A 17,382-nucleotide genomic window follows, 5' to 3' on the forward strand; every position below is an offset into this window, starting at 1 on the left:
CTTTTGTGAGTTGGCACTGAGGTAAGGCTGCACATCTCTGTGGGAATGACAAGTGAATGAGTCTGCTGCTCACTTAACCTGCTGTTCCTTTTTCTCTCTATTTTCCCTCCTAGGAAACAGATGGAAGACTGCTGTGACCCCGCCCATCTCTTTGCTATGACTAAAATGAATTCTCCCATGGGGAAGAGCATGTGGTATGATGGGGAGTTTTTATACTCATTCACCATTGACAATTCAACTTATTCTCTCTTCCCCCAGGTTAGTACAGAGCTTGTTGCCTTTCCGTATAGTTTCTTACATGTCTTGGATTTTATAGGAAAGATATAATTAAATTTGAGTAATCAGATCTACTTCTTTTCATCTTCCTTCTTCTTTTCTTAATTTTAAATGTTTTTCTTTATAGTTGTTTTTTTGTGTGTAAAGGAATCACATAATGTTTTGATGTAAGAGTAGAGTTAAGATGCTATAAAGTAATAGTTTTCCAACCCTTTCTGATTTCAGTCATATGAGACTGAAGGAAGCAAGCAGAGAAGGAAGCAAGGACAGGAATTGTGGAATTCCAGTATTTTGAGGTTGGCTGTGGAGTGATCTCAAAAATTTGCAGAACTGTGTTTTCTTCAGACGGATGTTCTCAGGGAATGGGGACTATATGGTCAGAAGTTTTGTTTCTCAGAGCTCTTGAACCTTCACGCTGTGGTTAGACTCCTCCTGATGTGAAGTGAATGAGGGGTGGGTATGGAAAGAAATAATTTGGCCACTTTTCAAGTTGTCTACAACAAGCTCTCCCTACTTATTGCTTTTCTTCTTGGTTTCTTGAACATTGAAAAAAATGTTTTACTAAATTATAAAAAAAATTAATTATATCCATATAGCAAGTGAGGAAAAAGGAAATCTTTCTTTTGGGGAGCCCACGTTGGAGAAGAGGTAGATCTTAGGTGAAATTGCCATTAGGAAGAAATGGAGAAATGAGTCTTGGCCTTCCCAAATCTGTCCACTCTTGGTTTGGCCAGATGGTTGTGCAGAAGGAGAATTCATAGCCAGAGTTGGAAAATGGGATGGAACCTTTTATGTGTCTGTATTAACAGCAAAGAGTCTTCAAAGGAGGGGCCCTATGAAGTTGAGGCACAGGCTCTCCTGGATCCAAAGTCCCACTCTGTGAAATAGCCCATGTTTTCCATTTTGTCCTCAGGTGTTTTATTCTGGTTTAATGTAAAATCATTAAAATGAGTGTACTTGTAAGTTATTTTTTAATTTTTATTTTTCCATAGGAAGTAAAAGGCTTAATCATTGCCAGTGTTCACGTGCTTATTCTTCTTCATTTGCCTTTAGGAGGCTTTCTAGTGTCAAAGGACATGATTAGGAATCAAAATCACTGGGTTGTACGCCTGAAACTAGTGTCCTTTTTAGGTCACTACAATTTAAAAAGAAACAAGAAAAATCAGTCATAAAAACGTGGGATTGAGTTTTGTCTCCATCTCTTACTAAGTGAATGCTTTGCTAAGTCACCCAACTCTCCTGAGACTTAGCTTTCTCATCTGTACAATGGGGAGAGCATCCGTCCCACCACCTCTCAGAGCTGGGGTCAGGATTTATGTAGATAATTCACGTGCATGTACTTTGTAAACTACAAAGCATTCTGTGTTAGGTATTAATGTTGTTTTGGTAGCATCTTCGGATGGGGAGATAAGGAATATAATTATATTAGTCGAGGTGTAAGGCAAGGAACAGAAGTCTTCCTAGGTATTTTTCACAGAAAGATATTTCATATTAGGAATTAGGCACTTAAAACTCATTAGAAGAATGGAGACGTGGGAGTCAGGAGGTGGCTCCTGGAATTACCTAGTGCAGGAACCTACCACAGTAACTGTGGTTTAGGGATTAGAAAACCCCAGCTGCTGTTGCCAAAACTACCTCCAAGAGAACCAGGGCCAGGAAGATGGGTTCCAACTCACCCTCTCCTTCCAAATCTCCTTCAAGTGCATCCAATAGGTATGATTAATTTGCATCTGGAACAAGAGTAGTTTAGCAGTCTGGGAGAGGCAGTTTTTAAATCAAGCTTCAGCAGTGAGCTAGAAAAAGGATGGGCTAGAGGATGAACAAGCCAATACACAGTAGCCTTTTTGTTCAAAACCTGATATCAACTTGCTATGAATTGAAGAAGAGATAAGGAAGCAATCACTTTAACAGCTGGTCAAATGGAAAAAAATGTAAAGAAATCCAAAATAGGCTTTGTATACATGAAGGCTTTTGGTCAGACAAACCAACTTCTAACTTTGTGCTGGAAAACAGATTTGAAGAAAAGAGAGACAGTTAAAGAAATACAAATTAGCTTCCCATCTTATGTGTCAGTTGCAGCAGGAGGCTAGCAGGAAATATTTCCTTTTTAAGTGCGTGCACAGAACAATGTGCTTCTTGTGCCATTTGAAAGATCAAGGAATCATTTACTGATGATAACAACTGCTTTTTTTCTTAGGAAGCAGAAGTTATTCCATCACCGTGTGTGCGCGTGCAGGCATCACACATGGCTGAACCAGTTCAATGAGTAGATTTTTAAAATAGCTGTGTACCTTTCTGCTGAGATTCTGAAATGACAAATTAATTTATAGAAATCCTGCCAAATCAGTTTGCATCACCAGGAAGGACTGAGTGTATCCCCATTCTCTCGCCACACTGTTACTTCTTAGTGAAATATTTCTAGTTTGAGACCAGGAAGCTAAGTTGCCAGTTAATTGATATGCTTCCTTCATATTTCTAATGGGAAGAAGTTGTACATATGCTGATTAGACAGAAAAGTGGGTGAGTGGGCTGGGCTAAATGTTGTTAGTTAAACAAAGTGTCCCTTTTTTCCCTGAGTTTCCCATCCAGGCACTAACCATGCCTGACCCTGCTTAGCTTCCGAGGTCAGACAAGATCGGGCGCATTCAGGGTTGTGTGGCCAAGACCCTTTCCCGGAGTTTCAGCAAAATCATGCCATATCATTCATGCTCTAACTCAGATGTATAATTTTATATTGCACCTTTAATGATATATTTTAATATATTTATTTTAATTATATAGTATTACATTTTCCTCAAAATGCTCAATATATATTAACCATCATTATTATTGTTTTTATTCCTTTGCCTACTTTTATCCACTGTATTGTCCTTGTTGCTGTTGTGGTGGTTGCCAACAGGCTGTCCTGGATGCTCTGTGTGCTGTGAGTTAGCAGGTCCTGGCAGCGTGGCAGGGTCCAGGAGGGCCCCATTGAGATGCTGGGCACGTTGAGATAACACACCGAATCTCCTTAATTACAGTTAGTAGCTCTTATTTGGGCCTCCCACGATACCCCATAGCTTTGTTATTAAATTTATTCAGTTCTGTCTCATGCGAAGTTATCTATGTAACAAATTATTACAGTTTTCTTAAAGTCCTTCTCTGCTGACCTCACAAAGCTTCTCTTGTGAGCTTTTGAGGAACAAGAACAATTTTTCAGTTTTGTGCCTAGTGCAGTGCTTCCGACTCAGATGCTCACTTCCAGCTGCTCGTGTTTGCCGAGGGCTCCCTTCCTGCGTCGCCCCTGGGCCGGACAGCTGCAGTGCCTTTGCCTGCACTATTGAGGCCAAGTAACACATACTGAGGCAACCATTTCCGAATGGCTATATAACTGTATTTTGGTGAAATATTTGTTAAATATTATTAGGCATAAAGGGCAGAATTTTAACCCTCACATAGGTTTTCTAGGATATTCTGTGTGTGTTTGGAGGGGCCAGTGTGATGGTCTTCCACTATGTGACTCTCCCCATCCCCTTGGTTGGGGTCCACTCCTTCCTGCTTTGCCGGGAACTGTCCCTTTTAACCCTGCAGGGTCCCATATCTGTAGATATTACTGAATGAATGCTGTTTTGGCCTAAAACACTTATGCTCAGAAAGAGCATAAATTTTCTTAGAACTGAGCAAGGGTGTGGCAGGAAGGTTAGAAACCACATTTGTGCTGATATAATTTGAAATATATTTCCTTTTGGTGTAATAAAAACAAGGTTGGCTCATCATTCTCTTACATTGTGCTGAGTAGTCATGTGGTATAAATCACAGGCTAGACTAGTCATTTTCCCCTTAGAATAGCCACCCAAGGCCATATGTAAAGAACCACAAAATGTCATTAATGCATCACAAATGGACACTCATTTCCAGCTCCTCTGGTCATCATAAGCTCCCTAACATGTTCCACTCGGCCTGAACCTACTGTTCTCTTGGCCCATAAAAATCCCAGCAGGAAATTTTGAAGTAGATTTGTCAAAGTGGCTTTGTTAGAATGAATCCTCTGAGCTCCTGCATATCCCTGAGTCTCACAGCAATTTCTCCCCCCACCCAACCTAAGGAAATTTGGACCATACTATATGATCTATAGTTTTTAGTAGCTGCCTTTTAATTTATTAATAATATTGTAATCATTTTCCTGGCCATGTATCTTTTTGAATAGAAGGAAACTAAGGGGACTAATGTTTGTTAAAGATTATTGACAAATAATCTTTGTTAAGCATGTATAAGGTTCATGTTGTCAGGCTAGTGTTTATGCTACTATGACACAGGGGCATAGCCAAACAGGTGCTTGTTTAGCTCAAGCAACAGCAAATTAGGAGGTGGGCAGTTCAGGGCTAGATGACAAATATACAGTGCCATCGAGCTCCCAGGCCCCCGTCTTCCTGCTCAAACATCCTGGTGGCAAAGAATCTCCAGTTTCGGCCCAGGATTCCAGTAGAAAGAGGGAGGAAACAGAAGGGAAATATGGACAGACTCCTATTCGTGTGTCATTGGTAGGGACTAAATCACATGGGCAGGGGCAGTTGCAAGAGAGGCTGGGACTTTGAGTATTTCAGCTCTAGGCAGATGCACTGCATATGTCGACCTGTACTACCTGCCTCAATTTCTTTACATGTTAATCACTCCATTCATACAATAACTCTGTGTGGTTTTCATTACTGTCTTCCATAGATGGATGACACTGAGACGGAAAAGGGTAATATAACGTATTGAAGATTCCAGAGCAAGAAGGTTAGAAGGGCTGAGATATGAAACCAGGACTATCTGATTTCAGAAGTTTTATTGTTATTATTTTTTCAGAGACATGTGTTCTAGTGGATCAGTTGTTTATTTTTATCACCCAGTCACCCTGCAACTATTTTAAGGTTTTTCACCTCTCTTATATAAATACTCTTAGAGTTGAAGAAAATTGTTTTGTAGCTATTTGAAAGGAAAAAAAATAAGATCCTGTACAATGCAACAGTTTCTGTTGGCTTTGAGCTCTCTAGTGGTCCACATTAAAGGGACAAATATGACCAGTTATATTATTTAGATGTCTATAATATAGAAATCCAGGTTTTCAAAGGAAAGCAAAAATGTTCTTTGCTCACTGTTTCTTTATTATAAGACTCTGGAACATGGTTCCAGTACCATTCAATAATTCAGGTCATTTACTCTATCATTTTTAGCCAAATGCCAACATTAGAGAACTATGTAGGGAGTGGAGTCTAAAGATCTGGGTTTTAGACCTGGCTTTTCTACGATGATACGTATGATCCCAGACAAGTAATGTAACTGTTTTGGACCTGAATTTTATAATTTTTCAATGTAAGACTGTTAATACCTGTTTTTTAGGTTTCAGTGTTATTAGGAAAAACAAAGCTAGAATGAGATTATGCATGTAAAAGTGCTTTGTAATGAACTCGCTACACAAACATATAATAATATTACTGTTACTATCTTCTAAGGCATTTATGGCACAAAAGTATTTCCTTGGCATCTTGGTACTACCAGGAACTGAGGGTGGGGGGAGTGGGGGAAACACCACTAGAAAATGGGTGAATAAAATTTTCCAGGCCAGCGAATGGTGGGAAGAGATCAGCCTCCTGAATCTGGGATTCAGGGAAATACATAGTGATGGAGAGGGCTACGGACTCTGCCAACAGCACATTTGTATCATTATAGATGGAAAATAGTTATGATAAACTTAATGTGCAATGTGAGATAAATTATTAATTTCCAGTGAATTAGGACCACATATGTGAACAATGACTTAATACCCACTCTCCTTCAAATTGCTCTCTAACTGAGATGAGGAGAGTGGGTCATTACAGATGTCCAAATGCCTGTTGTCTTTGTTGGAAAGGAAAGCAAATGATTAGAAGTGAGGCAGTGCAATGGAGTTGCCCCAGAGAGGAGCTGAGGGTAAACTATTAGATGCCTTGTCTGTCAAACTTAAAAGATAATTGCAAATCAAGACCTTTCTCTAGTAAAAATTCAGAGGTTATTTATGGCTGGGAACAAAATGAAAATAACATGTAAGGAATGGTTTCTCTGGTCATGGTGTAGACCTTTTAAGAACATTTGACAGTGTGTAAAATGCAGTCTAAAGACTGATTATGTTCAGGCTTGAGGCTTCCTGGGGGAAAAGATGCATGACACCAATTACCCCTGGGTTGAATCTCATCCTGTAGGTCTAATGGAGGGGTAACAGTTTTTTAGGAGCTGTTAATGTTCCCTGTAACATTTTCTTCTTAGTTTTGGTGACATGCCAGGGTGAATTCCTGCAGAGAAAGCTGGTATAGCTTTATTTTTTTTACCCCTTCAATTGGTTTCTTCATTTTGGTCTTTCTTGCTGGCAAAGGTCCAGATATAGAAAGGAATTTCCATCGTATTTTGATATAGTCTTGAGCATTCATTTGCATACCAAGAGGCCTCTGTTTTTATTTATGCTATTGATATGCTCATTTGCACTTCTTAACTCTGTTAGAGGTCTCTTAGATGCATAGAGATACATTTGATTAATTTATAGAGGGTATGTTGACAATGAAGTTTTCTGTGGCTTAATTTGACCAGGAAATAAAAAGATACAAAGGAGTCTCGAGAATATTTTCTTAATGTATGTATCTGTTCAAATCAATTCACTCATTTTCTTCTGTTCGTTGACTTGCAATCTTTTGACCACATGGCTGGGAGCATCAATTCCTGTCACCCCTCATGGCCTCATGAGTCACACCCTGTTAAGTGCAGGCAGGGTTGAGAAGTCTGGGTACACTTGCCCAATGGAGTGGAGGAGGGGTAGGATGGGAATAGGACAGAGGAGTGAACTTAGCTGTGGGGGCCAAAAGGAAGTCCAGCCAGTAGGCAGAAAGGGGTATTTAGATTCTAACCAGAAGATAATAATAAGCACTAACAAAGTGTGCCAATAGTGCACACAATTCAGAGATGAAGAATGAGGGAGGACGGAGCTATACACAGAGATCCAGTTTAAATAACAATTGACTTCAAATTCTGAGCCACTAGCCTGGTGGTTTTAGCAACTGGCAGCTTCCAGGAGGTACTGGTCAAAAGAAGGCAGGACCCAACCCTTCTAGAAGCTTGAGAAGTGATTAAGTCAGGACTTCAAAGGAACAAGGCGGGGGTCCCCAGCCTTCGGTTTAAAATTAGGGACTGTTTTTGAGAACAAGGCTAAAGCACAGTTTTGAACCTGGGTATGAGCTGGGCACCAGGAAGGACAACATTGGGTCTGTGTTCTGAAAATAAGACAGAAGCCAAGTTACTAGAGCCACACCTCAAAGCCAGAGCTAGAAGCACTTGATGCTGATTCCCACAGCTCTGGGGGACCACTCCTCAGAACATGCCCCTGAAGCCAGGGTTGACCCGCATCTCCCAGGCTCACGCTGGATCCACAGATGTCCCAGGTTGGGGCATCTGCACATTCTGCCTCAGTATGTACACAGAGGTTGAGAAGTAGGCCTGATGAAGCAGATTTTATTGTTTAAGACAAAAACATTAGGTTCTTGCCTTCTTCTGTGTCTGCCTCTGTGTCTTCTCCTGTGTCTGGCTCCTGTGTCTGACAGTATGGAGGAAGCACAAGCTAAGTGAAGGAAAGAGTCCAGGCAAATTGTTAATTAGGACAATGTATTAGCAGCTTGTCAGAAAAATAGGGTAAGTGTGGTGGAAAAATTTAGAATAGGTGGGGTGTGGGTCAAGACTGCTGACTGTAATGGAAGCAGAACTGCTTTTTGAGGAGAACTGACATCTGATACTCTGAAAACTACAATGCAGAGTGTTCTTGCTAAATTTTATTTTTCCTGTCTACCTAGACTCAGTCTTCTCTTTGCTAAGAAAAAAAATAGTGCTGAGAAAAAGGCAGCTGCATATAACAATAATTCAATAATCTTTTTGCCTGAAGTGGTCTCTATCACTAAAGCACTGGCTAACAGCTCTTTTTATGAAATATAAAATATACATCTTTGGATTGTTTTGCTTAAATTTTTCTCTTCCTAAGGTTCAGTCTACTCTGATTTTATATACATTTTGGGTCTAATCTATTCTGATGATAGTATATTAAGAAAGTACTGTCAATTCCAGACCCATAACTTAAGAATTTCTTTTTTTTTTTGCTATGGCCTGGCATAGACTTTGGAATCCACAAGCTCAATGAGAACTGAAGTAACTACAGTTTGCAATGTGCTTTCAGATGCCTGAGATGAGGATTATTAGAGGATTTATTTAAACTCCAAGGCTAATGATATTTATAAACTCAGGAAAAAATATAATCTTTCTATATAAGCCATAACACTGAGTTAAATCAAGAATCTACAAGATAAAATCAGAGTTGAAATTAAATATAAAACAAGGATTTTATACATCAGAAATTCCCTTTCATATTTGTTAGAGTTGTCAGTCCATTGAGTATGTCCTTCTGCTAGCAAAACTATGCCTTCCTAAAATTTTGATGATTCTACATGAAGCAAGTATTCAACCATTCATTCTTCAAGTGTTTATTGAGCAACTACTGCTGTGTGTTGGGGACTGTGCTGATTCCTGGGAGAATAATGGTGAGCAAATACAGACCTAGTCCCTGCTCCTGTTTCTCCCATTAGGTACTGGCTTCAATGTCACCTGCTGCCAATATTGTCATTATAAAAATCTACTTATGAAAATTCTCTGAAGTACTCCTCACTGCCCCTCATGCAAAGAAGAGCAGTGGCCCAGCAGCACCCTCCCCAGGCCTGCTGGCCCAGGGTTCACTGGAGAGAGCTCATGGAGAAGGATGAGTAGCAACCAGTAGCTACTCTGTAGCCTTTTCATGATTAAAGTGATGACATTCTAGATGGTCTAGATTCCAGGAAAGGGCTCCTGAAATTGGGTTGCGTTTCTAGTTGTCTAATTAGGGATGCACCAACTCCTGCCCTGATAGAATTAAAGGGCTGAGATTTCATAGCACTGAGAGCACATGGCAGCATGTTGGCTTCAGCCTGATACATATATACATATATACATATATATTTTTTTACCATTGCCTCTAACAGCTTATTTCAAATGACAAAGACCTCTTGCCTAGAATTCTACAATAGTCTCTTCCTGACCTTATTGTGTCTAATCTGGCCTCTTCTCCAGGCCATTTCCACATTGCAGTTTGAGTAATTGTTTTAAAATGCAAATCAGATTGTGTCATCATTTTGTTTCAGACCCTCAATTAGCTTCCCACTGACTTCAGGAGAGACAAACTCCTTAAGGCCCACAGGCTCTGCTTGGTCTGGTCCCTGCACAGGGCCGCAGCATTAACCTCCATAGTGTTCCCTCTCGCCTGTTCACTTTCCCTTGCCAGCCTTCTTTCAGCTCCCGCAAAACACTGTGCTCTCTCTTTCCATGGAGCTTTTCAGTGCAGTGTTCCTTTTGCTGGAAAACTCATCTTCTTTTATTTAGTTCACGTGTGTTAATTTTTTAGATCCTGTTTGAAGTGTCATTTCCTCAGAGGAGCCTTCCTCATAGCACCCTCCTGGTACTTCTCATTTGCAAGTTTGTATTCAATTGTTTAAGTATGTAATTTGAGTTTTCTCTCTCTCTCTCTCTCTGGCTAGAACACTGTTTAATTTTGAGGGGATGGAGTGTTCGAATATCTCAGTTATTGTTATTAGTATAATATCTGGGACACAATAGAGATTGAGCAAATTTTAGTGAAATAAATGAATGAATAAATGATTGAATGAGTAGAGCTGCTTGGTTTTGCTATGGCCTGGCATAGACTTTGGAATCCACTAGCTCAATGAGAACTGAAGTAACTACGGTTTGCAGGTGCTTCCAGATGCCTGAGATGAGGATTGTTAGAGGATTTATTTAAACTCAAAGGCCAATGATATTTATGAACTCAGGAAGAAAGTACAGTTCTTCTATACAAGCCATAACACTGAGTTAAATCAAGAATCTACAAAATAAAATCAGAGTTGAAATTAAATATAAAACAAGGATTTTATGCATCAGAAATTCCCCTTCATATTTGTCAGAATTGTCAATCCTTGGAGTATGTCCTTCTATCAGGATTACAATTGATGAATTCATATTCACCAATTGTAATCCTGGTAGACCCCACAGCCTATGCTTTGGTATAAATATGGAGAGAGTTGGAGTTCATTGTTAGAGAGTGGAGGGGAAAATCTACATATTGGAAGCAGCCCACATAGGAAACCTCAGAATGACTGTGTCAGACTGAAGTCTTTAAGGGAAGACCATGGAGGCAGTTAAACAGGGTTACAATGAGCCCCTTTTGTTACTGCATCTGCGCTTTGCCCTAGTGTGGTTCTTTATCAATACGGTGTCTCAGGTGTTGCAATGAAATCTGTCTTGCAAAACACCACAATGGAGAAATCACTGCTCTTTCTGAAGATTTAAAATCACTGTCAGAGAGGTTAACTCAGCCAGTCTTTGCCCTCTGCCCAACCAGAACCAAAGGGTAGAAAGACTGATGGAGTCAAAGAAGGGGTGACTCTTGAGTCTCCTCCCTGCCACGAGGTGGCATCCCAACACTAGGGCCCTGTGTTGAGGCCCTGGTGCTCTCTTTCTTGAATCTCCTAAGTATCAGAGACTCCTGCACCAATTTTCCCACAAAAGGAATTTGTGCGATTTGTAGTTTGAAGTCACAACTAGTATAAACCACCATCTTTCAAATTAGCAAACAGCTTCCTGCTTCCTTTTCAAGTTATCTTAGTTCAGGTGATGGAGGAAAAGATTTTTTAATCTTTGTAGCCCTGCAGAGCCAATATGTTTAGTAAACAAAATAACCGATACGCGTCCTAAAGAACCTCTTGCCAGAGACTGATCATTTTTTAACCCATTGGAACTCTAACCAGGAAAAACATTCAGCCAGATGGACATGAGACTTGCATGCAGTGTTGTCGGTTAGAACAATGATCCTTTGGCTTGAAAACTTTGTGACTTTTCTGGAAATTGGAAAAGGACATAACTGAATTCTCTAAAACATCTTTGTCAGATTGTGATCACAGTTCATGGAAGTGGCCTTGAAACAGAAGTAACAAAATGATCTGCAAAATTTAGAAGGAAGAATATAACAGGTCAAAAATTAAAAGTAGATAGCAGTCATCAAATTCTTAAGGCATGTTATGATTTCACTGTTAACCTTTTGTATTATGAACAAATAGAGATAAGGAAGGATTTAGAAGATAAAGACTTGCGTTGAGGGAAATAACTAGTTAGCAGGAAGGATTTTTAAGATGTGCGGTGGATGAACTGAGGGCTAGGAAACCTTAGGGAGAAAGGCATACTATTATTATATTAATAAAAATCATGACAATGAAAAGTCATGGATAATGTCACATCTTTAAAAAGAGAGTGCCTGAGGGAGACACAAATTTTTTATTTTAAATTCTGTTAAAAAACAAAATTCAACTGAGTAAATTTGAAGATCTAATTGGCTTTATTAGGCAGTTCATTAATCGTACAGCTTCCCTTCTGGCAAATGGAAGGTTTTATAGGAAGAAGGGTGTGGCAGAGGACTTATTAGCAAAAGAAAAGACAGGATTATTTTAGACCAGGACATCTTTTTGGGGGGGATAGTGGAGGAAGGGAACCACAGGTTTTATCATGCAGATTACTTGGCTAGCACTAATCAGGGAATTTCAGACTGATGCACTTCATATTCCTGGGATAGATTAAAACTACATTAAGTCTAGGTTTGCTGTCATGCGAGAAATCACTCCATTTTGGCCCCATTTATTTTGTAACAGATGTATTATGTTTAGTACACTTGAAAGGAAATAATTCTAGACTCAAAAATCACCACCTATACACATTTTTTTCCCTTACTGAGTCAATTAAGGGGTGTGTGAGTCAGATAAGGGGTCCATCAAAGCCACTGCTAGAAAAATAGGAAAGCTTCATTTATTTGAGAATCCCATTGATAAATGCAAAAAAGGAAAAAGAAAAATCTGTGTATCTATTGGAAATGCAGACATTACAAAACTGTCCTACAGTTGCTGAAAGCCTACCACAATTGCAAGAGACAGGATGGCAATGAAGAGTGGATGCAAGTGATTATGGCCAAATAAATAGGAAAGTAGACATTTTAATGAAGTTTTGAAGATGTTTCTGTTACCATTGCTGTTTTACTAATTATTAATCAATGAAATAGAGCAAAGGGAACTCAACATTGACATTAATAACCTGGGGAGCATGAGCCTGCTTGCTGAGCCAGGAAGCTACAACTTCACACCCCAGGGGACCACAGCATCGCTCCACCAGGAGGATTAACACTTCTCCTTCCCCCTCATACCAAATTGTTGGGAGGTGCAGGGAGCAGTGTTGGACCAAAGAGACCTGCCCGTCTAACTAAGGAGTGTAAACACATCCAAAGACTGCAAAAACTTGGGAAGTTCATTGGCCAATTTGAAAAAGCTTGTGGTCTTTTCCAAGCCCAAACTAATATAATCCAAGGAGAACAAAGAAGCACCCTCTGGCCATCTCTCTTCCTCTCTTGTGCGTGACCTACTCTTTCACTGTGCACTCACACCACATGGTCATGGCAGCCACATGGCCCATGACCCCGCTGACTCTGCATGCAGGCTCCAGGAGGGGGCACAGCAATGGACTGCAGCTGGAACACATACACACTCAGCTAGCCAAGATGGATTGGACTGTACTGTAACATGAGGCATAAACTCTGGGCATTGGCCTTTACACTGGCCCTACTGGAGACAAGACTGGACTTTTTCAATGGTGAGATGGATGGGGATGGGACATTTGGGAGTCAGGAGAAGAACCCCCTTAATTTTACATCATCCATGGAGTTTACCATGGAAATCCACCCTCCAATGAGGTCTCAGGAAATTATTTTCTTCAAGACACCACAAGAACTTGTTTTCCACTGATAACATCTCAATTTGCTGACTATGACTTTATGACTATCAATATAAACTGTTTACAACTCCGATAAAAGTTTCTTAATTGAAATATTTTTATTTAAAAGAAAAGTTATATTGAATACTTTTGTTTTAATTCAGTGTTTTTATTTTAAATTGGAAATAATAAGTTCATTTCAATAAATTAAATCAGTTTCTAAAATAATGTAACCTTTAGGTAAAATGTCTAAGAAGTATTAATGTAAATCAAATCTATTGAAGAAAATCTACTGAAGAATGGTCTAATTACGTTATCACAATTTGATTAGATTTTGTGAATACACTCTAGAGCTATAGTTAGCTGAGAACTTACTATGTGTTTTGTATATATTACCTGCTAATTTCTACATATGGCTGGTATTATATTCTCCACTTTACATGTAGAAACTGAGGCTGAGAGGTTTTAAGCAGAATGCTCATATTAGCCAGCGAGGGGCTGGATTGAAGATGTGATTCCAAGCTGAGTCAGGGTTCAAACTCAGGCCTGTTGAAGCCAATCTCATTGAATTTAACCACTTAAACTGTCTTGGCTTTCCTCTTAGATTAAGTAATACACCATTGAATGATTACAACACACTAGTGCCTCTTCCGATCAACCTGAAATGTCTGTAATAGTTATAAGGAGTTCCCCATTGTATTTTTTTCTTATGGAAGTGGATGAATACTTGTCCTACTGCTAAAATGCCTTGATATGACCCAATTGTTTCCAAGTAGCCAGAGGAGGAGGCTGAGAGGGGGGTGCTCTCAGGCACATGGTGCCAATGAACCTGGTACAGTTTTTCTCGTGAGTCATGTAGCAATGTGTATCAAACATCTTAAATATGCGCTTATTATCTTACTCAGCAATTCCAAGTCTAAGGATTTTTCTTAAGGAATTAATTGGACAAATGTTCAAGGTTATATGTGTCAGGGAAGTGATGACTCCATTTTGGTGAGAAAAGAAAATGTTTAAGATAAGAGGCCTCAGCCACAGAGAAATCACTGTGGGTAATAGCTGAATATTTCTTAATGTTATTTTGAACTGAAATCAGGGAGAATTTTCAAGGACCGTTTGGTCTGTTCTTTGTCTCTTAGAATCCTGAATTTTTCTTTTTCTTTTTAAAAAGATTTTATTTGTTTCATTTTTAGAGAGAGGGGAAGGGAAGGAGAGAGAAAGGGAGAGAAATATCAATGTGTGGTTGCCTCTTGCACACCCCATACTGGGGACCTGGCCCACAACCCAGGCATGTACCCTGACCGGGAATTGATCCAGTAACTCTTTGGTTAACAGGCCTGCACTCAATCCACTGAGCTACACCATCCAGGAAAATCCTGAATTTTTCACAAACAGTCTTTTGAAAGGACCAATTATTTCATTTGGGCCTGGCAAGGAGAAGAGGGTCTTTCTAAATCGTTGGCTAAAAATTCCCTAAAACTTGTATTTTCCTACATGTTTTTGAATAATTTAAGATTTATGCTCATCTCTAACTTCCCACTCTTTGAATAATGTAAGTCTTCCAGGGCTCTGCCTGAGTTTTGGAGTAAGAAATGCATACTGGCTACCTGCAAGCCAAAATTGGCCATGCAGGTATATTTTGACTAATACTGTTTAAAAAAATCATTTGAGCTATATTTACCATATTAAAAACTAGGAGATTTCACATAAAAATCTGGGTTTTTAATATCATTCAGAAAGGCAGATCAGAATATCTCTTGCCCATCAACAGGGTATAAGCTCCCGATTTCTTTGGTTTCATTCTGTCCTCTGCTAACTGCAGTCCTTATTGTCTGCCTGCCACTAGCTTACACTCTCTGCCTGGAATCTGCAGGTATTTGGTTTTGCAGCTCTTATGTTCCAGACCCCTTTAGCTCATCTGAGCATCCTCAGTCTTCATGCCAGTGGTCTGAAGAGTGAACAGATTTGCTTTGTTTGTTTATATTCCTGGTATTTTGAAGTCAATTAATTAATCAATGAACACATCTATGTACTTACATGTGACGGATACAGGGCCAGAGGTATCCATTGTGGCCACAGATGCTCGACAAAACACGAGAAAAACATACACACGGACAACGGAGTCCTGTGGGGAAATAGGTACCAAATGGTCACTCTCTCTAGTGGGGAGCACCATGGCCACCCTCCCTAGTGGAGAGCACCTCAGCCACCCGCCTGAGCAGGCTTTTATTGGGTTCGTTTACACAAGAATTCAGGTAAAGCTCATTAATCATTGCCAGGAAGTAAGGATCAAACAATAGATAACAAAGAACTCTGAGGGCCTACTTTGAGTCAGCGTCAGATAGCTAAAGAGCTGTAAAACTTTGAGGAACAAACTTACTTCTTGCTTGGACCCTTATCATTTCATTGAGAGCATTCTAAACAAAGCAGGTTTAACAGGATTTTACATATTCTTTCTTAATCCTGATTGCCCAGGGAACTGCCCTTTCCAGCACAGGGCTGCACCACCATCTGTCATTGTTTCAGACTTAGGTGGAGCAAGGGAAGTAAGGCAGCCAAGAGATGAGGCGATTTTCTCGCAGACAAGGAGGACTCAGGCTATGTCAAAGCCAAGGGGCGAGGATCCATCACCCCCTTTTGCTATAGCCCTCAAAGTCCTTCCTTGGGGGCCTCCCACGTGATCATGCCTATTTTAGATCGTCCCCCCCTTGGGGAATCTTACCCATCATTGGCTAACCAACCAAGCATTGAGGGCCAGTTATGGATGAAGTAGCGGAAGCAGCACTGCTGCCAGGGAAATAAGCTTATCTCCTTGGTGGTTTACGGTTCCAAGGTCATTCCCTCAGCCTTAGCCTTGACGGGGGTTACAGCTTCTGATACCAGGCAGGGCAGTTCCCAAAACTTACAGTGGTCATTACATAAAATTAAGGGCATTAAGTGTTACCAGACATGATTTATACCCTTGAGCAGCTTATTCTCCCTTTGTGGGTGATGAGCACATACAGAAAAATAGTGGCCAGCACATGGTACCAAATGCTAAGGGCCTGGAGTGCCTTGTTAGAGGGAGTGACGTTTCATGCTGTGTGTTTCTTTGTGACAATGGGCAGGACTGTGAATGCCGATCCCAGTAGATGAGATTGGTCAGGAAAAGTTCTGTGAAAGGGAACCTTAGGCTGTATGTGAGAAGTGGTAGAATCTGGTGGGTCCCAAACTTAACCATGAACATGAATTGTGTAGGGGCACTTAGTAGCCTTCCAAGCTCTACCTAGAGATTCTGTTTCAAGAGGGTGGAAGTGAGACCAAAAATATGAATCTTTAATATGCATTTCAGAGTGATTTTGATCTATGTGGGTCACCCTATGGAAAAGAAGGGAGATGATAATCCAAGCGGGTAGGGTGAAATAAGCTCAGGTAGGAGTATGAGTGGGTGATTTAGAGGCTATAAAATCAGCTGATTGGAGGCTTGTATGGGGGCAGTCCTGAGAGATGGTGAAGGGAGCGCTGCTGGAAGAAAGGGATGCTCTGGAAACTTCCTTGCATTATGTCACAAGAAAGGATCATGAATTCTTTTTATAAAGTGGGGGTTGGGGTGAAGGGAAAGCGGCAAGAGCTAGGTATTCTCAAAGAGAATATTCTCTGCTTCATTTCTTTATTTTAAAATAGAACGATTATGTACAAGACAATCTTTGTTAATTCTAATTAATGGTTAATTAGCAGGCAGTTGATCCTGTTCTTCCTAGGTCAGGTGCTTACTCAGTTAATTTGGATTAAAAATTGAATGATATGCTGCATTACTTAAGTAATTGCATATTAATTATAGTTGAAAACAAATATCTTAATCCCAACTACATTCTAGTGGAACAAACATTGGTTTGGAGTCAGGGTTTTTTCCTCAACACCTCTTACAGTGACTGCTATGTGGTTGGTTGTCACTCCATAAATGCCTGCCACATGTTTTTAACTGAAATGTACTTGACGTTTGTAGTTCTTCATTTTCGAGAAAACTGGAGTTTGGTGAGATGAGTGGTTTTCTGCACCAGAAATTCCTTGGGCTGTCTAAGTGTCACTTGCAGAGATAAGAGAGAAACAAAGAGATCAGGGAGGGGCCCCCACCCTCTACCTCAAAGAGCATTTTCTCTTTTGTTGTTTTATTTTTGTCATTTAATGGTGTTTTTCTGCATATGATCTTGACTTTCACTGCGAAACAAACAAAATAACAACAATGATAATAACTTTGGAAGTCTC

General features: G+C 40.1%; 1 protein-coding gene across 1 annotated transcript in view; it reads left to right on the forward strand.

Moving 5' to 3' along the window:
• Positions 1-17,382, forward strand: part of ST8SIA1 (ST8 alpha-N-acetyl-neuraminide alpha-2,8-sialyltransferase 1) — a 133,956-nt gene that overhangs the window by 52,079 nt on the left and 64,495 nt on the right. Inside the window, exon 2 of the mRNA XM_045829772.1 lies at positions 114-258. Within this exon, the coding sequence (XP_045685728.1) occupies positions 114-258 (145 nt within the window). The remainder of the gene's footprint in view (positions 1-113; positions 259-17,382) is intronic.

This window comes from Phyllostomus hastatus, unplaced genomic scaffold, assembly GCF_019186645.2.
Source record: "Phyllostomus hastatus isolate PE091 unplaced genomic scaffold, TTU_PhHast_1.1 phas_scaffold_93, whole genome shotgun sequence".
NCBI classification, from domain to species: Eukaryota; Metazoa; Chordata; class Mammalia; order Chiroptera; family Phyllostomidae; genus Phyllostomus; species Phyllostomus hastatus.